This window comes from Berghia stephanieae, chromosome 2 (assembly GCF_034508935.2).
Source record: "Berghia stephanieae isolate SIO BIC M18660-M18661 chromosome 2, UCSD_Bste_1.3, whole genome shotgun sequence".
In the NCBI taxonomy this organism is placed as follows: Eukaryota; Metazoa; Mollusca; class Gastropoda; order Nudibranchia; family Aeolidiidae; genus Berghia; species Berghia stephanieae.
The window spans coordinates 67,446,095-67,473,594 of record NC_088361.1 but is presented as its reverse complement, the minus strand read 5'-3'; the positions used below and the strand labels follow the sequence as shown (position 1 = coordinate 67,473,594).

Here is a 27,500-nt window from a genome sequence, read left to right as displayed (position 1 = left end):
ATAATAATAATAATAATAATAATAATAAAATTAATGATACTACTACAACTACAACTACAACTACTAATACTACTACTACTACTACTACTACTACTACTACTACTACTACTACTACTACTACTACTACTACTACTACTAGTACGACTACTATTACTACTACTACTACTACTACTACTACTACTACTACTACTACTACTACTACTACTACTACTAATAATAATAATAATAATAATAATGAAATAATAAAAAGGATAATAATAACAACAACGGCAACAAGAACAATGATAATAATAATAATAATAATAATAATAATAATAATAATAATAATAATAATAATAATAATAATAATAATAATAATAATAATAATGATGATGATGATGATGATGATGATGATGATGATGATGATGATGATAATAATAATCATAATGATGATGATGATGATGATGATGATGATGATGATGATCATGATGATGATGATGATGATGGTGGTGATGATGATGATGATGATGATGATGATGATGATGATGATGATGATGATGGTGATGATGATGATGATAATAATAATAATAATGATGTTAATATCAATTACTATTGTCGTCCGTTCCACAAACGTGCGCATACGTTGACGCTGATATTCTCACAACCTTCTGATTGACTTTATTGACAACTGGCTTGAACACTAGAATTGTTAGTGGCCTCAAGCCGATTTGGTTACAGTACGTACTTTAGGATTTTTCTTCTTTACGGTATATAAAAAACAAAGGATCTGGGATGAGTGAACATTTGGATGATTTACAATAACAATATTATAATAAAGAATTTTGTTGTGATTTCGATCACTGAACTCCTCGCAGGCTTGGCCAGGGGTTTACTTTTCAGGAGATTCATATGCACTACTCACTAACACTGCCACCCTGAGTTCAAAATGACACAGCAAATTGCACACTTTGTACACACTTGACATAAACAATTAATAGTGAAACCCAGGCGCTCAGCTTCATGTTGTGATTTCTACAATCATAAAAATTGATAACAGTATGGATTAAACATACAAACATTTTCTAAATGAGGAGTATAGCACTGAAAATTTGCAAGTATTTATCCAGAGAGGCGAAGCGCGAAATTCTTTTTCATTGCATGCGACGAATATCAAAACTATTAACAGATGGCACGCAACCAGAAACTCAGATTGGTCAAATTAATAATTAATTATATCAGTTTAATTAAGCATTTTCTTTTGGTATTAAACCAACTGCAGTTCCTTTGAAAAGTCAACCTATACAAAATATACATGGCATCTGAAGTTTAGATTCAGTGACATTTCACATTAATATATTCTAGGCGCCCCCCCCCCCCCCCCCCCCCGATGAACATAGCAGACATCTACCGTACTCGATGAGTGACAACTGGATTTTTGTGACATGTCTTGTGCGACCTTTATGAGTTGTCTGCTCAACAGTTCGTCGGGGATTGTCTTTGTGAAAGCCATTTCTCTTCGTCCTATCGAAGACGGGCGTCAAAGTTCAGAGGATCTCCTCGATTTTTGGCATCAATGTGTCTTTGTCCGAAAATATATATAAGCACCTATTGGGCTTCTTGTGTCGTCCAATATAAAATATATGTGCGTTGTCCACCAGGGAAGAGATAAATTATAAAGCGCTATGAGCTTGTTTTCAATGCTGTGACGTACAATAAAAATACTCTCTAATATTACACTATTTCAAAACCCCCCAAAACATTTGCTAAGCTACGCCATAAATGCGACTTGGTAGGAGTAATTTATGCACGGGAAAAGAATAATCACACCACTACTGTAGACATGTTAAACTTTGAGTCATATTTTACTTCAAACGTGGAAAATATCCTCCCCCCCCCCCCCACCCCGCAAAATAAAAATATGCAGCATTGCGAGAAAACTAATTTGCTCTATCACGACCGGGATTCAAAATTAGTAACGTTACATAAAATATAAGCCTGTATGCAAAAACTGACGACACCACAATTCGTAACTTTGGAGGAAAATGCAGGATCTGGAACGGACTACTACTACTACTACTACTACTACTACTACTACTACTACTACTACTACTACTACCAGTACATCAACAACAACAACAACTACAACTACAACTACAACTACAACTACAACTACTACTACTACTACTACAACAACAACAACAACAACAACAACAACAACAACAACAACAACAACAACAACAACAACAACAACAACAACAACAACAACAACAACAACAACAACAACAACAACAACAACAACAACAACAACAACAACAACAACAACAACAACAACAACAACAACAACAACAACAACAACAACAACAACAACAACAACTACTACTACTACTACTACTACTACTACTACTACTACTACTACTACTACTACTACTACTACTACTACTACTACTACTACTACTACTACTACTACTACCAGTACAACAACAACAACAACAACAACAACAACAACAACAACAAAAACAACAACAACAACAACAACAACAACAACAACAACAACAACAACAACAACACTACTACTACTACTACTACTACTACTACTACTACTACTACTACTACTACTACTACGAATAATAATAATAATAATAATAATAATAATAATAATAATAATAATGATAATAATAATAATAATAATAGCAACAAGTTATATTATTATTATTATTATTATTATTATTATTATTATTATTATTATTATTAATAATAATGATAATAATAATAATAATGATAATAATAATAATAATAATAATAATAATAATAATAAATTTAATTCTAATAATAATAATAAATGAAGATAAATAAATAAATAATAATAATAATAATAATAATAATGATAATAATATATAATAATAATAATAATAATAATAATAATAGGAAGTGGTTATTCAGTATCAGATACTGAATAGTGCTTTGCCACTATTCAGTATCCATAAGGAACTCTTTTTTATAGAGAGAGTGAAAAGTGCGACAATCTCGGTTGAATGGAAATAAACTGCTGACCTACTACCAGATTGAACTCGTGCAGTAACTGACAGCCCGATTCAAGTTGTAGAAATATTTTGATCGTAATTTTTTTTAAATTTCTGCTTTTATGCAATTAACATAGTTCAAAATATCAAAATAAGAGTGGCATTCAAATCCATTTTTAAATGTCTAAATAGACATGATTAAATGTCACTAAGAGTTCAGTGACACCATGGCTTGGTGGATATAAGCTGTTTGACTCTGAGTTTTAAGGTTCGAGAGTTCAAATCCCGGTAGGGGTAACTTGTTTTTTTTTTCCCCATTATTTTTTTAATTCCTTCTGTCTATTGATATTTTTTAAACTTTTGTTTTTATAATTTTATTTGCTTGTAATATACTTTAATGTTGATATTATACTATTGTACTTTTATTATTATTATTATTATTATTATTATTATTATTGTAATCGTCATCATCACTATTATGATTATGATGATTATTCTTTTTTAATCAAGTAGTTGGAGTAATTTAATCAGTTATCGATTTATTACGAATATCTTTTATGTGTTATCATCTCGTTGTTGTTTTTCATTATTGTGCTCTTCTATTGTTCATTTTTTTTTTAAATCTTGTTTTTTTTTCTATTTGTCTCATTTGTTGTTGTTGTTGTTGTTGTTGTTGTTGTTGTTGTTCTTGTTGTTTGTTTGTTTGTTTTATCATCTAAGACAAACCCGATTCATTATAAATATGTGGGCAGACTTTCTGCATTTTTTAATTGAGCGATGTACTTCCGTGAATTAATTGCCGTACTATATTAAAATTTACGTGATAATAATAATAATAATAATAATAATAATAAAATAATAATAATAAATAATAATAATAATAATAATAATAATAATAATAATAATAATAATAATAATAATAATAATAATAATAATAATAATAATTTAAATAGATACTGAATATTAGACTACAATTGACATCTATTTACTGAATACACGTGGTATTGTTAGGGGTGTTTCTTTTTTTACGAAACCTGCCAAAACACGCCGATACCCGACAAAGTTATGGGAAGTAGGCAGCAGTGGGGAGTGAACCTGGGACTCAGGGAAGTGTACACCGTTGGGAGTGAACCTGGGGCTGGGTTTCGTAAAAAAAAAGCAATTACTTTTTTACGAAACCCGACAATATCCGACAAAGTTATGGAAAGAAAGTAGGCAACAGTGGGGGAGTAAACCGGAGATTCAGGGAAGTGTACACTATTGGGGAGTAAACCTAAGTCTATGTTTTTTTGGCGGGTTTTGGCGGATTTCGTAAAAAAGTAATTGCTTCATTCTCGTCTGGTACCCATCTCCCATAGTCCGGCTTCATTTCCCACTGGTATCCATCTTCCCTAGTCCCAGGTTCATTTCCACTGATATCCTCTTCTCACAGTCCCAGGTTCACTCCCAACCGTGTGCACTTCCCTGAGTCCCGGTTCATTGCCCAATGGTGCCCACTTCACATAACTTTTGAAAAATTCGGTAGGTTTCGAAATAAAAGTACATTCTGAGCTCACTGTCCACTGGAATCAGCCTCTCGCAGTCCCAGGTTCAATCCTCATCAGTGTCCAAATCCCAGATTCACTCCCCACTGCTGCCTGCTTCCCATAACTTTGTCGGGTTTTGGCGGGTTTCGTAAATAAGTAATTCCCCCTCCCCCTTGGTATTGCTTTTTTACAAAATCCAGAGTCCCAGGTTCACTCCCCACAAGTGTACACTTCCCTGAATCTCAGGATCACCCCCCACTGTTGCCTGCTTCAATAAGTTTGTCGGATATTGCCATGTTTTGTCGGGTTTCGTAAAAAAGTAATTGCTTTTATGTGAAACTCGCTGAAACCCACCGAAAACCAGAGTCTCAGGTTCACTCCCCACTGGTGTACACTTCCCTGAGTCTCAGGTTCACTCCCCACTGTTGCCTACTTCTCACAACTTTGTCGGATATTGCCGGATTTCGTAAAAAAAAGTAATTGCTTTTATGTGAAACTCGCTGAAACCCACCAAAAACCATAGTCTCAGGTTCACTCCCTACTGGTGTACACTTCCCTGAGTCTCAGGTTCACTCCACACTGTTGCCTACTTCCCACAACTTTGTCGGATATTGCCGGGTCTCATAATAAAGTAATTGCTTTTATGTGAAACTCGTTGAAACCCGCCGAAAACCAGAGTCTCAGGTTCACTCCCCACTGGTGTACACTTCCATGAATCTCAGGTTCACTCCCCACTGTTGTCTACTTCCCATAACTTTCTCAGATATTGCCAGGTTTCGTTGGGTTTCGTAAAAGAGTAATTGCTTTTATATGAAACTCGCTGAAACCCGCTGAAAACCAGAGTCTCAGGTTCACTTCCCACTGTTTGCCTACTTTCAATAACTGTCGGATATTGCCGGGTTTCGTAAAAAAGTAATTGCTTTTATGTGAAACTCGCTGAAACCCGCCGAAAACCAGAGTCTCAGGTACACTCCCCACTGGTGTACACTTCCATGAATCTCAGGTTCACTCCCCACTGTTGTCTACTTCCCATAACTTTCTCAGATATTGCCAGGTTTCGTCGGGTTTCGTAAAAGAGTAATTGCTTTTATATGAAACTCGCTGAAACCCGCTGAAAACCAGAGTCTCAGGTTCACTCTCCACTGTTTGCCTACTTTCAATAACTGTCGGATATTGCCGGGTTTAGTAAAAAAAGTAATTGCTTTTATGTGAAACTCGCTGAAACCCGCCAAAAACCATAGTCTCAGGTTCACTCCCCACTGGTGTACACTTCCCTGAGTTTCAGGTTCACTCCCCACTGGTGTACACTTCCCTGAGTCTCAGGTTCACTCCACACTGTTGCCTACTTCCCACAACTTTGTCGGATATTGCCGGGTTTCGTAAAAAAGTAATTGCTTTTATGTGAAACTCGCTGAAACCCGCCGAAAACCAGAGTCTCAGGTTCACTCCCCACTGGTGTACACTTCCATGAATCTCAGGTTCACTCCCCTCTGTTGTCTACTTCCCATAACTTTCTCAGAAATTGCCAGGTTTCGTCGGGTTTCGTAAAAGAGTAATTGCTTTTATATGAAACTCGCTGAAAACCAGAGTCTCAGGTTCATTCCCCACTGGTGTACACTTCCCTTAGTCTCAGGTTCACTCCCCATTATTTGCCTACTTTCCATAACTCTGCCCCATTTTGTTGGGATTTGGCACATTTTGTAAACAAAAAGTAATTGCTTTTTTTTTTTTACAAAACCCGCCGAAACCCAGTCCCAGGTTCACTCCTCACTGGTGTTTACTTCCACGAATCTCAGGTTCACTCCCCACTGTTGCCTACTACCCATAACTTTCTCGGATATTGCCAGGATTAGTCGGGTTTCGTAAAAAAGTAATTGCTTTTATATGAAACTAGCTGAAGCCCGCCGAAAACCGTAGTCTCAGGTTCACTCCCCACTGGTGTATACTTCACTGAGTCTCAGGTTCACTTCCCACGCTTTGCCGCATATTGTCGGGTATCGTAAAAAAAAGTAATCCCCCCCCCCCACATTTTTTATTGCTTTTTTACAAAACCCAGAGTCCCAGGTTCACTCCCCACTGGTGTACACTTCCCTGAATCTCAGGTTCATCCCCCCCCCCCCCCCCCTACACACACACACACACACACACGCTGCTGCCTACCTCCCATAACTTTGTCGGATATTGCCGGGTGTCGTCGCGTTTCGTAAAAAGTAATTGCTTTTTATTACGAAACCCGCCGAAACCCAGTCCCAGGTTCACTCCCCACTGGTGTACACTTTTCTGAGTCCCAGATTCACTCCCACAGCCGTCCTCTTCCCATAACTTTGTCAGGTTTCGGAAAAAAAAAAACACCGTACAAAAACCACTATTCAGTGTCAGATACTGAATAGTGCAAAACCACTATTCAGTATCAGATACTGAATAGTACAAAAGCACTATTCAGTATCAGATACTGAATAGTGCAAAACCACTATTCAGTATCAGATACTGAATAGTGCTAGCCATAATAATAATAATAATAATAATAATAATAATAATAATGATAATAATAATATTAATAATAATAATAATAATAATAATAATAATAATAATAATAATAATAATAATGATAATAATAATAATAATAATAATAATAATAATAATAATGATAATGATAATAATAATAATAATAATAATAATAATAATAATAATAATAATAATAATAATAATAATAATACAGATTTGATATCTTCTTAACGATGGATTTTGTTAGCTAGCACCAACCATATTGTTGACTCTTTGAATAATTTATAATTCATGTCTTTTGTAGCGATGAATAAGGCAACTATTAAAATGATGAATTTTGAAGACGGAAACAAAAATGATTAGAAAACAAAAATATATAATATTGAGAGAAAAAAAGAAGATGAATTTTAACCAATTCGTCACTACTTACATGGAAATAAACTCAAACAGGAACACTATTCCTTCTTCGAAATCCAATGGATTGAATTTGACATAAATAATAACACAATAAATTGCAACGATAAATAATGTTCCTATTGATGAGATATATGGGTTGGGCACGGCACGCCTTTCACTGTTATAACATAATATTACTCTCTCTCTCTCTCTCTTAGTTTGGAGGATGTGGAAGTTGTCTTATGCTCTTTCTAAGTCATGCGAAATTACTAGACACTAGCGGGGGCTCATAGGACACGCGGATAGATTAATTTATTTTATAGTGCGTAACAAATATCGATATTTATATCGATATCGCCCAGTGCTATGAACGCAATTGGACCGTAGCATGTGCTTGATTTTTAAAGAGATGAGAGTTGTCCCATATCTAGGCCTTATAATTTGGTTACAAAATCCACATATATTATTATAATACATAATGTTACCCGATGTTATAAAGTTCGAAGTTGACGTTACTCCGGCCTCACTGGCGGTCGGTCTATTGAGCGAAGTTGTTTTGTGCCGCCCTCTATTTTTCAAATTTAGCAGATACTGCATTTCGTCTCAATTTTTGCATATGCTGCTTTCTGCTTAACACTCGCACATCTCTCCTGTCTTACTAGCCATGATAGTTACGAAGGTTGTGCGTCATCACAGACGGCTCTCTTTTTCTTGTTGTCCCACGCGAGGCGAGATAACGTGCGACAATGAGCTGAGGGTGGGGCATGGGGGCTAGAAGGAGCCAAACAGTCAACAGGCCGCCCAAGTATTTTATATAAAAGACTGTTTTCTTCTGTTTTAAAACCACGGTTATCCACTTCCCACCACAAACAACTGATACTCTTTACTGCTAAAATAACTAGGTCAGGCCGGCAAATTTAGTTTTGCACACCTTGGGGTCTGACTTGGGAGAAATCAAAACCATATTAGTTTTTTCATTGGAAGAACAGGTTTGTTGTAATTAGACGATACGGATGAATAAAATGTCAATAAATATAGATGTTATGCTATTCGTTTGGCTGAAATGGATTTTAATCATCAATACGAATATTACACAAATCATTCACCGAGTAGAGCCCCATGATGCTATAAATAAGAATCCCAGTCCATTAACCCACAGCTGACACACACAGCAGTTCAACTTGTAGTTATGTTATTGTTATTGTCTTTGGAGTAGATAAGTAGTGCATTGAGGCTTGCATTGAGGTTTGGATTTTCTATTCCTTCTATTAATGACTGTTATCACAGTTGATATTCGAAGGAAGAAATTTTATATGACGGTCTAACTGCTGTTGTTATGTTGTTCTTTTTTAAAAAAATGATATTCACAAATCTCAATGCACATACGTGTATCGCAATCCATACCGAAACAACTATGAAAGGATCAATAGATTCAATGATCGGGTTATATACAATTTTTTTCTCTAGAGGTAAATCGACAAATGGACCTCTTTTACATAATATATGCCCATCGTAAATACCAGTTACCTGAGTATATCTTTTTAAAATTCAAACCACACTTGCCCCCCCCCCCCCCCCCGTTTTATTCACACAAAATAAACACGCATTCTAAAAAAGTAAACCCACTAGAACATTGATTTTGCGCAGTATCCACTGAGTGAGCTCAAGACACTTAAAAAGGGCTCCTAAGCCAATAGAAAAATGAAGATGAGACATGATGCCTGTTGGGCGAGATAACATTTTCCTCCACCACAGACAACACTGCTTCCGGTCTGGTACTCATTTTACACCTGAGTACTGTGAGAGAATGTTTTCGATCCATGCCGCCTTAAATAGACAGCCAGCAACCGCCCCTGTCCGGCCTTTGTTGATTGTTTTTTTTTTTTCCATCTACTACAACAACCACCAAATCATCATTCCTAATGTTGTGTTTTTGACGGGACCCAAGATTAATATTGTGGAATCACTCAACTCAGAAGCGTTAAGTGATTAAATGTAAGAGAACAGTTTATTACTGAGTATAAGTTAGAGTATATAAAAAATATATCGCAAAAACATTGTAAGTAGAATAAACAGTATAAATAACTCTAATATGGAAAGTGAGGAACAAAGAGTACATCCTTCTCATGCAACTAGTGCCGCGCTGAGGACCGGACCGAGGACCGGTCCCACGGTCTTTTAGCTGTGAACCGTGGTCCAGTCCCAAAGAGGAAGACCGCCGGCGGTCCTCACTTCTTATCACCTTTCAACGGTCTCGCGCCATACTACTTCCAGGGTTGCCAGATTATTTTTCAACAAAATGCCAGGGGAAGACTCAAAAAATGCCAAAACACTCAAAAAGATGCCAAAGTCTGTTGACTCCCACTCCCACTAAGAAAACTACTCACTTTTGATAGACAATTTACTATCATATCCTGGTGGCTTGCGTGTTTTCTTTTCTTTTTATTTTTTTTTTGTTTTTTTTGTTTTTTTTTGTTTTTTTTTTGAATTATACTAAATTTCCTGTTGGGGTAATTATTTACCTACTGACTACTAAGTGGAGTGCTAAACCACTACACCACGGTTGGATTTTAAGAATGAAAAAGAAATGTGAAGATGTTTGTTTTTACGCGTTTAGAAATAATTAAGAAAAGGTGTCATTTGAAGTATAATATACAAGAAAAGAAAATGCCAAATGAAAATGCCAAATGCCAAATGATTTTTCTAATGCCAAACGGTTTTCAAAAATGCCAGATTTTTGGAATCTGGCATTTAAAATGCCAAACTGGCAACCCTGACTACTTCCCCAGCGATTCGTTGCCTCGGTCCTTTGCCTATCTTCCACCAATCACCACCCATCCCACTTAATTAATCGCACCCACCCCCCTTTGCCATACACTAAACGACACAGACGACCATAGAGGCAGACGACCACCTCCCTCCACTCCGCAAACCGCCCTTTCGTGTGTGAGATGGGGGAACAGGAGGCGCACGCCTTGGACGATTCCATTATACGGGGTAAATTTCAAAATTTACTACACCATAATGATCGCAATGACAATGATCTATGATGAAGGCATGACCCCTCTTCTCTAATGGGTTATTGTTTGAAATGTATGTGACTACTAAAGATGTGTGTGTGTGTGTGTGTGTGTGTGTGTGTGTGTGTGTGTGTGTGTGTGTGTGGTGTGTGTCGAACCTAGCAAGTTGCAAGTCTGATTTTTTGTTTTCTTTTGTCCATCTCTTGTCGCCACTCCTTTCTATCGCATTGTTGTCATTTAAAATAATACAATAATATTAAAATTTCGTTTGGTGTTTTAACTAATCAAGTAATATGAGTTTCATTAGTTTCTTCCGTCCAAAAAAAAACAGTTATAACGTCTGTATTTTTAAAAGGTCCAATAGAATATTTGGGGACCCCGATAGCTCAGTTGATAGAGCACTCTATACGCAAAGGGCCAGAGATCGATCCCGGGTGCAGTCGATTTTTTTCTGAATCCCTGTCTACTCAGCAATGAATGGGTAGCTGAGTTTGTTAGATCTGGCGAAAAGTCACCATCGACCCCTCTTATCACCTCATCCACCCCCTCTTATTATAACTTCACGTCTCTCTCTTACTCTTCAATGCTCGCTGCCCTCTAATGTGTGTGTGTGTGTGGGGGGGGGGGGGGGGGGGGGGGGGGGGGGGGTAGGAGTTGCGTGTGTGTATCAACGCCACGAACAACTCGATCAACGCCTTGGGCGATGCCATTATCTCCGTTAATGGGGATAAATTTCAAATTTTATTAAATTATCGAAGTAACAATGAAGTACGGTGAGCAAATAAAGAAGGCATCACCCCTCTTCTCTAATTAGGTTACAATTTGAAATGAGTGTGACTACTCCGTGTGTTTTACTCCTGTAGGCCACGGTTTTCATCGTGTAGCGGTCTTTAACGGTTCAAGAATGAACGGACCGGAGACCGGTCCTTGCGGTCTTCATTTCCCAAGGACCGTAGGACCGTGGTCCTTAAGCTTGCCAAGGACCGCCCCGCACTACATGCAACTCTGATATCTGAGTAATACCACTACCACATTATCATCAACCCTACCACCACTACTACTACATCCACCACCACATCATCATCCCTACCACCACCGCTACTACAACTACCACCATATCATCATCCCTACCACCAATACAATAACAACCATCACCACATCATCATCCCTGCAACTACCACCACATCAATCCTACCACAACTACTACAACCACCACCACATCATCATCACCAGAACCTCTACAACTACAACCACCACATCATCATCCCTACCACCACTACTAATACAACCACAACCACATCATCATCCCTACCACCATCATTACTACAACCACATAATGTTGTAACACTTTCACCTTTGGAAATTCCTACAAATGGTGTCAGAAATTGCTGCGAGACGCATTATTTTGGATTGTATGCCATAAATTTTTATGAAATTCAAAGCTATATGTTATCGTCGCGTGGATGGGTCTTGATCAACACGCTGAAAAATTTCCTCCTTTTTTGTACCAGTTATTCTCACCCCTGTCTTTTCTTATCGACTTTACTTTTCTCCCTAGATTTTCTGTCGCTTTAAATTGCCTTAAGCGTGAGCATTAAAAAAATATACATAGTGCAATATCCACTAAACATGCTCAAAGAGCTTCACAAGGGATCCTAGTCAACAGCAACACTTAACACTAACGAGGCGTGACGCCTGTTAGGCGAGATTACGATTCGGACAGAGACAACGCTGATAACGGTCCGGTACTCATTTTACACCTGAGTATAGTGAGAGAATGTAAGTAAAGAGACTTTTCCAAAGATTCAACTTTGCACAAGTTCAGAGAGTGTCTTGAATAACACTAAGTCATACTACGCAATCAAACAAACAAATAAACCAAAACAGGACTGGGAAATCCAGGTGTGCTATTCAACATGCCATGGCCTGAGAGATCAAAGTTTCTATTATCCGAAGAGTTTGAAATCAAAAATATTCTAACATTGAAAGGATAAAATATTCATTAGGTGTTGTGAGCACATAATATATGCAGTCTGTTGTTATGCCAGCCAAGTCACTTTCCTGTATTCTTTGAAGTTAAGACATGAACTGTGCTTTGCAAGGGAAAAGCAGGGAATGTCAATTTTCACCCCAAGAGAAAGTGTCAATATCAAAGATAGATAATGAAAGAAAAACATGACTACATACCATATTTCTATAGCAAACTGATTGTTCTTTAACATTATTGAACGAGGCAGAAATGTTGGGAACAACAATAGATCAGTGACTGTTCAAAGTTTGGTTTTGAGTTTTCTCAAAAAAACAAAACAAAAAAAAAAAAAACATGACATTCCCTGTTTTTCCCTTGCGCCCTGTGGCTTTCATTGATTGACTTTATAAATATGTCTTGAGTTAAATTAGGTAAGCCAATCAATCTCTTACTCATTTACTCTCTCCAGCCATGACTCTAACTCCGTATTATCAGCTCGCCATAAAAATGTCGGAGGTTGGGGGGGGGGGGGGGGGGGGGGGGGAGGTGAATATAAATTTAGAAAAAATGAGTGGTGTAGTCCGTTATAACAAGGATGATAATAAAAAGAAATTTAGTGACTAGAAAAGTGCCAGACGACAATAGAGAATAAAATTTTTGCGGCAATAGGAGCTCGAACCCACGACAACTCCGCCTGGTCGACTGTTACGACAGCTCAACTCCACCTGGCCGCCAGAGAGCAGCTGTACAATGGGTACCATACGGTGGATGGCGTCGATTGTAGAGCTACCCTCTCGCGGTCAGGTGGAGTTGTGGTAACACTATGGTCCTGGGATCGAGTCCCATCGCCTCAAAGTTTTTATTCTCTATTGTCTTCTGGCACTTTTCTACGCACTTCATTTCTTGTTATTATCTGGAAATGTCTATTACTTTTCGACATTGAAAAAAATTAATTATCTACTTAATCTATAAGAAAATTGGCATGTACACAGAGTATTTTTTCAATTAAAAAAACAAAAACAAATAACAAACAAACAAAATATCAACAATAAAGCAAAAAAGGAAACAAGCTCATAATTTATACAGGGCGATATCCACTAAATATATTCAAGGCGCTTTACAAGGGGTATCTATCCAAAAGAGTACTTACTTAACATGTAGGGCGAGACATTACGCTGTAAGACGAAATTATAATTTTTTTTCAGAGACAATGATGTTAACGCCAGGTACTCATTTTATACCTGATATCGGTGAGATAATGTGAGTAAAGATATTTTCCCAACGACTCAACAATGCCCCAATCAGAGCGGGACTCGAACCCGGACCTTCCGATCCGAAGGCGGGTGTGACACCACTAAACCCTCTACCTTGTACAGATTAAAATCAGAAGCTTTAAGCTACGCCTATAATTGTCTCAATAATGTATATAATGATCAGATAAAAGTAACCAGGGCCAAATGTGGAGATAGTCGGTCTTAGGGTTGAATGAGTTAAACATTGTCCTCGAGTTTTGTTTTTAATTCCTCCCCCCCCCCCCCCCCTTATATTTTCTCTCCATTCTTTGACAATTTTGTAATCGATAAAAATGATAATACACGTGTTACAGTTGAATACCTTTGTGCATTTATACGTCCACGAAGTTGGATATCCACAAAATGTATTGCATAGGAACAGGTATAGCAGGGGCGGAGATGAGTGGGACTGTGTGTGTGTGTGTGTGTGGGGGGGGGGGGGGGGGGGGGAGTGGGTGCGGTGAATGGGAGTAACCGCGATCAAGCGTTAATTCTTTTCTTGACGTCAACACCATCGGTTCTATGGTGCCATGCGAATAAGTACAGATTGTGCTCACACTAATGGTAACCAACATACAAAGTCAGATAGTAATACTACTACTACTACTACTACTACTACTACTACTACTACTACCACTACTACTACTACTACTACTACTACTACTACTACTACTACTACTACTACTACTACTACTACTACTACTACTAAACTAATACTACTACTAATACTACTACCACTACTACTACTACTACTACTACTACTACTACTACTACTACTACTACTACTACTAATACTACTACTACTACTACTACTACTACTACTACTACTACTACTACTACTACTACTACTACTACTACTAATAATAATAATAATGATTTTCTTACAGGCATAGCGCTCAAGCACCACATAAGTGCTCAGCGGCGTTTTACAATTTCACATATTATCATTCACACATAAATTCATTCACCATATCAATAGGATTCAAAAGTCTGATATCACGTCCGTCCATAAACCACCAGCTTGATTCCAAACAATGAAAATCGGTACTCTTTATTCTTCATGCTGGCTTGAACTTTTTCACATGTCATGTGATCAAATGTATAAAATCCAAAACACGATCAGATTTATAATGATTTTCTCCTCTGGATACACTTATGCATACGCTCGTCGGACAAGTATTTCAATACAATGAACTTTGAAAATTTACTAAAATAAAAATAGACTCGGGTCTAGATCTAAACAGGAAGTGGACTATATAAACCCGAGATCAATATATTTGTTAATAGATAAACATAACATTATACTACGATTTAAGTGATAGTCTGTCTGCGAATCTATTCATATACCTTTGAAAAAAGTTCTGTCTTAAGGGGTTTTTTGTGTGAAAGACAGACTATCGGAATTGTTTCGAGAGAGCACTCCACAAGACAGAAAAAAGACTTATTACTAAGGAACAGTGTAGTAGTTCTTGGGACAATCAAAAGAGAGTCGTCAGTCGACCACCGTAGTGGTCGTGTTGGATTACAATTTTAAATAAAAAAATAAATAAAATTCCCTTTATTCATTCCCAGGGGGCAATCTGTCTTTAGGGTTTATTACAAGGGAAGACTGGAAAAACCCAGGTGTCAGCCGCAGAGCAGCGCCGCAAAGTGAGCTAGGGCGAGGTGACTTGCTCAAGGCCACACAACGCAGCGGCGGGTGATCGAACTCGGTACCTTTCGGGTAGGAAGCAAAGACCGTACCGCTGAGCCACGATGCCCCTAAGAGGTATGCAGGCGCTTGATAATTTAAACATTAATGAACAATGCTACAGGCCTTAAAAATAATTCTTTCACCGAAAGTTTGAATGCTGGTAACTAAAGTATGAAAGATAATTTGTCTAGTGCTCTCATCAAGAATATGTGAATTTTACCAATATGTCTTAAAAGTAGTAAAAGCAAAATTGGCAAGTTTTTGTTATGTGATGCTGCATTGAAGCATCAGAATCAAAGCCTTATAGTTACTGTTTGTTCTATATTCAAAGTTGAGCCTCCTTCAAGTTTTATTTTTTTTACCCTTTTTTATTGGTGCCAATTAATAAAAGTTCTGTCGTAGAATTTAAATTTAAATTTATTTTCTAACATCCAATTCTTCATTGTTAGATAGCAATTTACTATATTCAATTTCACTGCCTGCTCTTGTCCTGGATGAAAAACGGAATAAAAAGACAAAACCTCGTAACATAACACGACATAAACATATTTAATACATGATGTATCAAGATTCTGAAAAATCCATACCTTCGATTCATCGTAAGGAATGACATATTAACGCTCCACCACATAAAACAACTGAACAAATTACACGAAAAGCACCATAAACGTCATTAAGACAAATGTACAGATATGACTTCAATTGGTGGTTTAAATTCAAAATATTATGCACACTCCTGGGGTGTATCGGTGGAATCAAATCATCTCGTCAATCTCGAAGCCTGTTTTCGTGTTTCTCCTTAATCAGCAGTGCAAATCGTTTCCCACTTCGCATGGGTGATTTCCGATAATGTTTTCTATGCCACAAAAGCCTTACAGATCAAGAAATATTTTAACTCATTGTCCTCAGATTTGAAATATACAAAAGAATCTATCAGAACATTTGTTAGAGAATTTTCAACCCCATTGCTGTTTCGAAAAGTAACGTTAACCCTCTACTTATCACCTACAGCAGAATCGTCACATTTGTTACGACATAATATATTTCTTTTTCTTCAGATTTTTTTGTACATCACAATGATCTTTGTTTAATTAATAAGAACCTCAAGTTTTTGTAGACATCGTTTTGAGTTTTTGAAAATTATTTTTTTCTGCTGGGTAAGCCTGCCATTTTGGGAAAATACTGAAAATGGTCGGTAAGGAGAGATTAAAGAACTCGATTAAAATAAATGAAAATAGGACGTCATTAATATTTTAATTTTTTAAATGATTTTTGAAATAAAAGTTAAGTTGGCTATAAATCTCGTTCTTCAATTATCGAACGATTTAAATGACCCCCAGAGAGGCAAAAACTGTCAAACCTGGGACTTCGCTCGAAGCCAGGCCCTTCCGATCCGAAGACGAGTATCATACCAAAAGACCACATAGCCGTAGCCGTACAATAATAGAGGTAGGGTATAGATAGAATGCGCTAGACCAAGGAGTTCACAACATTGCCATCCGGAAGTATAACGGACCAACACACAAACTCTGTGTAACCATGAATGTTTAAAGTCAGGTTAATACAGTTTAGTGAGAACAACTCACAAACGCGGATGGCAAGAACAATAACAAAGGCTTGACTGACGTCATCTTCGAACTATCTATACACAATTAAGACAGAAAAACCCGATAGGGGAGGTCGTGTCGAATAATCAATGCCACTGACAAAAAAATTTGTTTAACTTGCGTTATATAAAATCTGAACCCTTTTTGGGTTTAACTTAAAGACCTATTAGACACTAGAAAGAAATGTGAGCTTTTATATAGAGCAATATCCACTAAACATGCTCAAAGCGTTTTACAAGGGGTCCCTGACCAACAGTAACGCGAAACATGTAGAACAAAACATGAGGTCGGTTAGGCGACATTGCAATTTTTTCCCGACTGAGACAACGCTGTCAAACGGCCAGGTAATCATTTTAAAAATGAGTACGGCGAGAGAATGTGAGCAAAAAACCTTTTCCAATCAACTGCGCCGAGCAAGGCTCAAACCCAGGACCGTCCGATCCGAAAGCGAGTGTCATACCACAAGACCACATAGCTAATTTATGATGAATAATGATTAAATGTAAAATTGGGCAAAATCAAAACGAATAATTTTATCAATAATTTTCTTTCTCAATGAGTTTATGAGGAACCGGAATAAAGAAAAGGAAGCGGGTCGACCTTCTTCCAAAATGAATGTGAACAAACCAAGTATACACATTGCAAACTGCCAACCTACGGACAGGGCAAAACATTACCTACTCTCAGCGTGTCCTTTTTAATTGTCAATCATGTGACCAAAAAAAAAACCCAACTTGATTTAGGCTACAATTAAATTGTCAAACATGATTGTGACCTGTCGTTTTTATTCGAAACAAGGACAAAGTGTCGCCTCCTGGTAACACTTGCAAGATCAGCAGTTGGTACTGATGTTAAGATAAAAGACCCCCCCCCCCCCCCCATATAAAATTTTCAACAATTTCACCACCCTTGAGGCAGTCACTGCTTCTATTCGCTTCCAAGATAATATGACCTCACAAAACAACACAAAAAGCAAAACAAAACAAGCAAAAGGAAAAAAACAAATAAACCAAAAACCCAACAAAAAGGTAAAAACACACAACAACAACAACAACAACAACAACAACAACAACAAAAGGAAATCATAAACAAAGGCACAGACAAACGCACCTCAACACAACAACGATAACTATATAGATAGAATGCGCTTGGCCAAGGAGTTCACAACATTGCCATCCGGAAGTATAAAGGACCAACAGACAAACTCTGTGTAACCATGAACGTTTATAGTCAGGGTAATACAGTTTAGTGAGAACAACTCACAAACGCGGATGGCAAAAACAATAACAAAGGCCTGAGTGACGTCATCTGCATACTATCTATAGATAGTTCGAAGATGACGTCACTCAGGTAATTTTTATTGTTTTTTTTTGCCATCCGCGTTTATGAGTAATGCTCACTGAACTGTATTAACCCGACTATAAACGTTCATGGATACACGAAGTTTTGTGTGTCCGTCCGTTATACTTCCGGATGGCAATGTTACGAGCTTCTTAGTCAAGCGCATACTATTTACAGAAGATCCTGCACAGAACTTGAGTTTTATATTATACTGTCGTTTTAAACAATTACAATATTACGGAGAACGACGGTTTTAAACGAATGCGAATCAATTCGATATGAATTAGATATTCTATCAGCATCAAGGAGCGTAAAAATGTGACTTTTTTTGGTTATATTTCACTCCATTATCGCAATAAAGCGAAATGCAATATGTAGCAATAATTAATTCAACAGATGTGTAACACAAGGAAATTGAAACCGTTTGCAAGATATTTTTACCTTATTATATTATAAATGCGAAAGGATGTTGTATTTACATTTGTCGGAAGTACATATTATGAATCAACACATTATCTCTATAGATAGAATGCGCATGGCTAAGAAGCTCACAACATTGCCATCCGGAAGTATAACGGACCAATACACAAAACTCTATGTAATCATGAACTTTTATAGTCTGGATAATACAGTTTAGTGAGAATTACTCATAAACGTGGATGGCAAAAAGAAAAACAATAAAAAAGACTCGATTGACATCAACTTCATTCTATCTATAGATAGAACGAAGATGACGTCACTCAGGTCTTTGTTATTGTTTTTTGCCATTCATGTTTATGAGCACTTCTCACTAAACTGCATTATCCAGACTATAGATAGTTCGAAGATGACGTCACTCAGGTCTTTGTTATTGTTTTTTGCCATCCGCGTTTATGAAAAATGCTCACTGAACTGTATCAACTTGACTATAAACTTTCATGGATACACAGAGTACCAGGCAGGATCATGTTTTCAACTCCAGTTTGATCACTGACATTCCAGGCACGATGGGGCCTCTCGCAACGAGTTTGATCTTGAAGTTTTGTTTCCATCGGGTTTCTTCCTTCCACCAACGATGACGGCAAACGTTGCTATAATCAACACACGCGTCAACACCATAAACACGCTTCATTCTGGTATTGATATCAATGAGTGAACAGCCATCATCATTCAGAATAACAATAACAGCACGCAGATCGAATCGAATATCTTCTGGTGCAGCTATTTTCATTTTTGTTTTGTTTTGACCGAGGTTATTGACCACGTTATAAGGACAAAAAGCGATTACGTCACAAAGAGACGTTATAGACTTTAGAAAATTTGACACATCAAAGCCGATTGATTAGAAAGTAGTGTTAAGGTTCAACGTCAGATATCTTTGAAATTATAAGGAACAGTGCAAAACTTTTCTGCTCACCCTCGTGGCTTCAACAATTTATTTTCAAGGTCAAGGTAAGCGGTCTTTTATTTTAAAAAAATGGATGACCTCTCAGCTTCATCTTTTGAAAATAACACCGCCACCAGGAAGAAAGAAATAGGCTAACCCTCAAAAAGGAACATTTGTGAAATATACACAAACATAATTATTTTAAAAACCAACAACAAACAAGGAAAAAGCAAACAAATAAATCAAGAAAACAACAACAATAAAAAACAAAGACAAAAGAAAAACAAACAAAAAAGAACCAAGAAGAAAACAAACACACACACACACACACACACACACACAAATTAATAAAAGAAAAAAAAAAGAAAAACAAAACAAATTGAAAAAAAAACACAAAATAACAAACCAAATAAAAAAACAAAAACAAACAAAATAAAAACCCTCCCTAAAAAAACAACAACAAAGAAAGAAAACTAAACAAAAAAACAACATAACAAAACAAACAAAAAAAAAAAACAAGAAAAAACCCCCAACAAAATAAAGGAAACATACGCTGACAAACGAAACACAAATTAAATAGCCAAACAAAGAAACAAAAGAAAAAAAAACAAAGCTGGAGAAATTTGCGGAACCTCCAACCGCAATCAAATTTAGTCGCAAATATACGAAATCGATATGATGAATTCCAAATTGTACCGATATATCGATATAATGGTAATAACAATATTCTTCTTCTTCTTCTTCTTCTTCTTCTTCTTCTTGTAAAAAGCTTGACAGTGCGGACAATGAATGGCCTGTGTGTAGGCCTATTGGGACCTGGCAGTTGTGACAAAGTCAGCATCGTTTGACTGACAGGCCACCAAGTATTAATTAACACACAGTCGTCCGCTGACAAAACACAATCCCATTACTTTGGCCAGAAAACTGTTATTTCGTAATTCGATATATTTAGTTGACTTCCAGTACGTCAGAACTCTTAATCTGTCGCTATGTGGTCTTGTGGTATAAGTGGAAAGGTCCAGGGTTCAAGTCCCACTCTGAGTGGCGCATTCTTGGAAAATGCTTTTACGCCCATTCTTTATTACTCAGGTGTAAATTGAATACATGACCGTTAACAGCGATGTCTCTGTCGGATAAAAAAAGTACTGTCGGAAAAAATTGTAATGTTACATGTTAAGCGTTGCTTTTGGCTTGGGACCCCTGTAAAGCACTTCGAGCACATTGAGTGGATATTGCACTATATAAAGTATGACCGATTTATTTTTTTAAAACACAAGGCTTTAACGAAGCATTATGTTTAAAACTTTTAGAATGGTTGGGTGTTTTAAGTGTCAGAATAAAGATTTTTTTAATTCACAACCTGGGAGGCATTCTATTGATGCTACGTATTTAATTAAAACACTTACACCAACCGCAAGCCAAATAAAACACACCAACACGCAGAACTGTGTGTAACCTTTAACGTCTATAGATAGTATGCGCTTGTCTAAGAAGCTCATAACATTGCCATCCGGAAATATAACGGACCAACACTCAAAACTGTGTGTATCTATGAACGTTTATAGTCTGGTTAATACAGTTCAGTGAGCATTACTCATAACGCGGATGGCAAAAAACAATAACAAAGACCCGAGTGACGTCATCTTCGAACTATCTATAGACAGAACGAAGATGACGTCACTCTGGTCTTTGTTATTGTTTTTTTTTGCCATCCATGTGAGTAATTCTCACTGAACTATATTAAACAGACAATAAACGTTCAAGATGACACATAGTTTTGTGTGTTGGTCCGTTTCATTTCCGGATGGCAATGTTGTGAGCTTCTTAGCCAAGCGCATACTATCTGTAGTCTGGTTGAAAAAAATTAATGAGAACTAGTCACTAACAGGTCGTCTTAAGATAGTAACAAAGATCTGAATGACGATGACGCCAACTTGGTTCCTTGGTTCTATAGATAGTATGGGCTTGGCTAAGAAGCTCACAACATTGCCATCCGGAAGTATAACTGACCAACACACAAAACTGTGTGTAACCATGGCCGTTTATAGTCAGGTTAATACAGTTTAGTGAGAATTACTCATAAACGCGGATGGCAAAAAACAATAACAAAGATCTGAGTGACGTCAACTTCGAACTATCTATTCTAGCGATGTCATACTTTTATTATTAAGAAATAAAAGTCAGTTTTCAAGACAAAATGAGAAAATACTGTTTTGTCAGTGTTTACAAGCAGTGGCATCACCAGGTGGAGTGAATAGGACAATTTAACCGACTTAGCTGAACATCCCAAGAACAACACACGATGCAGAGACAATCCGTTCAATCGGCGAATGTGTTTTCCAGTTGATGTGTCCCACAGTGCCTCCAAACGGTATTATCTCGGTGTGATTTAGGTACAAAGAAATTGATTGATAGATAGTATGCGCTTGGCTAAGATGCTCACAACATTGCCATCCGGAAGTATAATGGACCAACACACAAAGCTATGTGTAACCATGAACGTTTATAGTCAGGTTAACACAGTTTAGTTTAGAATTACTCATAAACACGGACGGAAAAAAAAAGAACAAAGACCTGAGTGACTTCAACTTCGTTCTATCTATAACGTCACTCAGCTTTTAGTTCTTTTGCCATCTATGTGTATGAGTAATGTATATAAACTTTAAAGGTTAAACAGGTTTGTGCGTTGGTCCGTTATATTTCCGGATGGCAATGTTATGAGCTTCTTAGCCAAACGCACAGCATCTATAGATAGAACGAAGATGACGTCACTCAGGTCTTTGTTATTGTTTTTTGCCATCCGCGTTTATGAGTAATGCTCATTGAACTGTATTAACCCGACTATAAACGTTCATGGATACACACAGTTTTCTGTGTTTGTCCGTTCTACTTCCGGATGGCAATGTTATGAGCCTCTTAGCCAAGCGCATACTATCTATACACTTTCAAGGTTACACATAGTTTTGTGTGTTGGTCCTCTTAAACTGCCGGATGGCAATGTTGTGAGTTTCTTAGCCGTTACGCTTGGTTTATTTCAGTCTTCTCAAATTGAAATTTATTGCCTAATATATTTGTAATTGTAAGTCATATTTATAGATAAAGAAGCGATAATATAAATAAGCATCTGGATATCAGCGTCACTAATGCAACTGAACACCTCAAAGGCGAATTGTACTGTGTTGTATAGATAGTATGCGCTTGGTTAAGAAACTCACATTACCATCCTGAAGTATAACGGACCAACACACAAAACCAAGTTTAACCATGAACTTTTAAAGTCTGGTTACTATAGTTTTTTTCGAGAGAATTACTCATAAACTGGATGTCAAAAAACAATAACAAAGACCCGAGTGAAGTCAACTTAATTCTATCTCTAGCCTGCTGAAGGAGTAAATGAAGCATTTGGAGCGCATAGAGCATGGTAAAGCCGTGAAATTTGCAATATAAATGTATATGTTTATGTCTTCCATTTCTAAATTAACATTTACATAACGACTAATTTGTGCTAAAGAGAGAGAGAGAGAGAGAGAGAGAGAGAGAGAGAGAGAGAGAGAGAGAGAGAGAGAGAGAGAGAGAGAGAGAGATAGATAGATAGATAGAGAGAGAGAGAGAGAGAGAGAGAGAGAGAGAGAGAGAGAGAGAGAGAGAGAGAGAGAGAGAGGGGGGGGGGGGGGGGGGGGGGGGGGTGGGGAGGGCGACGAAGAGAAATATGCGGTATTTTCTCTTTGCATTTCATTTCGTGATGATGTCATGTCACAGCACGTGTAACTAAGGGAGACATTACCATATTTATGTACAATATAAAACTAGTATTATTATCATGTTTATGATGTTGATGATGATGATGATAATGATGATGATGATGATGATGATGATGATGATGATGATGATGATGATAATGATGATGATGATGATGATGATGATGATGATGATAATGATGATGATGATGATGATGATGATTATGATGATGATGATGATGATGATGATGATGATGATGATGATTATGATGATGATGATGATTATGATTATCATGATGGTTATGATGATAATGATTCTTCTTCTTCTTCTTCTTCTTCTTCTTCTTCTTCTTCTTCTTCTTCTTCTTCTTCTTCTTCTTCTTCTTCTTCTTCTTCTTCTTCTTCTTCTTCTTCTTCTTCTTCTTCTTCTTCTTTCTTCTTCTTCTTCTTCTTCTTTTATTATTATTATTATTATTATTATTATTATTATTATTATTATTATTATTATTATTATTATTATTATTATTATTATTATTATTATTATTATTATTATTATTATTATTATTATTATTATTATTATTATTATTATTATTATTATATCATTATTATTATCTATATTATTATTATTATTATTATTATTATTATTATTATTATTATTATTATTATTATTATTATTATTATTATCATTATTATTATCACCATCTTCAGCAGCATCATTATATCAAATGAATCTGCTTGAAGCCGAATGAAAATGGGTGTATGCACGTCTTTCAATAATACAAATCAATAGAAAGCCACGTTACAAGTAAATGCAGTCCAACAGCTATAAATAGAACTAGTCCTGGAATCGTTGTTAATGATAATAATTGATCATAATAACAATACTGATCAATAATTAAATTATATCGATTTTATCTTTGATAGTTGTTATTTCGTTTCCAAGGCAGCAAGTGACGTAGTGTTTATAAAATTACGTGTGACAAGCAGTGTGATATCCATAGGAAGAAACGAATAATGATTTTCATGATTCGTGGCTTAGTCATAACAGTTGCATAAATGAATACATAGTGTCCCTTTACTCAATTCTTAAAGCCATTCCCATTTTAAATCAAATGAAGATCTAAAAGATAAAGACGCGAAAATTTGAATTCAATCGAGTACTATGATTCAATTCAGTGGTTGTGACGATTGAATAAGTAAACTGGAGACAACAATAAAGTTGACACTCGGATATCAAATATGAATCTATTGTTAAAAATCATTCTTCTATTCAATATATTATTACGAATTCAATACACAGGACGTCCATGCAACTGAACATTGACAAAATGCCTTTTTAAATTTAAATGACAATATGAAATTGAATGTAGAGTTTCAATTTAATAAACGAAAAAAGATAATGTCAACAAAACAGGATGAATGAAACACTACAGACAAATGTGATAAGTATCTCATTCGTCTATAGTGTTTTATTCATCCTGTTTTGCTGATAAAGGGGAAACCCTAAATATCCACATTATCTGTTTTCGTTTATTAAATTATTGAAGTTTACATTCAATTTCACATTGTTATATATTTCTTCGAGCTTCGAGCATCAACATTTACATTACACTTTTTCAATTTGAAAGAAATGTTTACTTCATATTATATCGATGATTTAAAATAGCCCCCAAGTTGCGAAAAATCCCACAGCTGAGAATTTCTAATTTCTCAAGTTTGAAAATATTTTGACATGTAGAGAGACATCTTAGTTCATCTTTATGTCCAAATGACAAATTCGTTTTGTCAGTGTTGGGTACATATTCTCACACAAAGACCCAAGTTTCAATCAGACAGTTCAATTCCAATTGATAATGGGTTTGGTTCTGACTGTCTAATCACCTTGTCTGGTTTTAAGGTTTATAATACCCAGGTAATGTGGTTCTAATATACTTAGGTAATAATGCAAATTTCATGCCCTTTCCCCACGTATAGAAAACTCCCGATATTCATGTGATGGGTACAACTTCTATCACACAGATGTAAACTTCACACAAAGAGTTTCAGCCTTCATTCATTCCATAACTTTCCGTCTTCTTTTCCGATGTTCTTAGCAGTAACATAAACATGAAAATCCTTTTTACATCACGCATATTCAACCTGCAGCAAGGGAGAATACACACACGAATACACACACTCTTTCTTACACACATACACACTCGCGAACACACACACACACACACAAACATAAGGGGATGGGGGGGGGGGGGGTATCTCTCTTTCTGAAAGTTAACTGTCATAGTCTGAATGACGCCTAATATGCACGTGTTGTTTGTATAATATAACATTGTAAATAGTGCACCAAAAGGATCAATAAATCCTCATGAAGATATCGTTATTATTAGCAATCAAAATTGTCATAAACCCTCAGAGGCATTCGGTCTCGTCTTACATATTATATATTACGAGACCCCTCCAGTATTTAGTGATAATATCAGTTATTTATTTATATCTATTTGTATAGTTTATTATACACTCGACTTTACGAAATGTCATTTTAAAAATGAATAAAATATTCTTCTTCTTCTTATTATTATTATTATATTATTATTATTATTATTATTATTATTATTATTATTATTATTATTATTATTATTATTATTATTATTATTATTATTATTATTATTATTACTATTCTTTCTTCTTCTTCTTCTTCTTCTTCTTCTTCTTCTTCTTCTTCTTCTTCTTCTTCTTCTTCTTCTTATTATTATTATTATTATTATTATTATTATTATTATTAGTAGTAGTAGTAGTAGTAGTATATTGCACTATACAAAAAGTTCAAAATATTTCAAATTGAAAACCACGGATATAAATTGATTAAAAAATAGGAATAAATCATTAATGACTTTAAACATCAACGATCAATAACGATTTGAGTTTAGTTGTTAAGCAATTGCTCTGTTATTTCGAGTCCAGCTTTCAATGTCTTGCATTTTATTGAAGAAATAATCTAAATTCTTACAACGGTCTTTACGATGCTGCATTGTAACTGACTACGGAGTTTTGTTAAAGCCTTTAAAAATAATCAAAATAATCATTTAGAGGGTAATTTCCTAATGGTATTTGTTGGAGTTAAATTTATCCCAGTTTAAAAAAAAAATATTTATTATTATTTCTTTTGCAGGGCTGTGTCAAACAAATTATGGTAAAAACGCAGTCGATCCTTTGAATAGAACGACATTCTAAGACAAAGTTCCTAAGACAAATAGTTTTCCGGTCCCTGTTAGTGCGGGGCGGTCCTTGGCAAGCTTAAGGACCACGGTCCTACGGTCCTTGGGAAATGAAGACCGCAAGGACCGGTCCTAGGACCGGTCCTTTTCGACATTGAACATTCCTGAGAGACTGTTGGAAATTCGAACCGGTTTGACCTTTTAGAGCGTGGGATCGTTCATTCTTGAACCGTTAAAGACCGCTACACGATGAAAACCGTGGCCTACAGGAGTAAAACACACGGAGTAGTCACACTCATTTCAAATTGTAACCTAATTAGAGAAGAGGGGTGATGCCTTCTTTATTTGCTCACCGTACTTCATTGTTACTTCGCTAATTTAATAAAATTTGAAATTTATCCCCATTAACGGAGATAATGGCATCGCCCAAGGCGTTGATCGAGTTGTTCGTGGCGTTGATACACACACGCAACTCCTACCCCCCCCCCCCTCCCCCCCCCCACACAAACATTAGAGGGCAGCGAGCATTGAAGAGTAAGAGAGAGACGTGAAGTTATAATAAGAGGGGGTGGATGAGGTGATAAGAGGGGTCGATGGTGACTTTTCGCCAGATCTAACAAACTCAGCTACCCATTCATTGCTGAGTAGACAGGGATTCAGAAAAAAATCGACTGCACCCGGGATCGATCTCTGGCCCTTTGCGTATAAAGAGAGTGCTCTATCAACTGAGCTATCGGGGTCCCCAAATATTCTATTGGACTTTTTTAAAATTCAGACGTTATAACTGGGTTTTTTGGAAGGAAGAAACTAATGAAACTCATATTATTTGATTAGTAA

The 27,500-nt window shown here is 36.3% G+C and overlaps 1 protein-coding gene across 4 annotated transcripts in view; it reads right to left on the bottom strand.

The window, feature by feature from the left end:
- LOC144965380 (beta-1,3-galactosyltransferase 1-like) overlaps positions 1-27,500 on the bottom strand; it is a 52,574-nt gene that overhangs the window by 19,079 nt on the left and 5,995 nt on the right. Inside the window, exon 1 of one of the 4 annotated variants that reach the window (XM_078900657.1) lies at positions 15,988-16,157. The exons of 2 other annotated variants lie outside the window; for them this stretch is intronic. In XM_078900657.1, the coding sequence (XP_078756783.1) occupies positions 15,988-16,031 (44 nt within the window). In that variant the 5' untranslated portion in view covers positions 16,032-16,157. Of the gene's footprint in view, positions 1-7,460; positions 8,969-15,987; positions 16,158-27,500 lie in introns of those variants that run through there. One more of the 4 variants, XM_078900658.1, reaches the window with a different exon arrangement.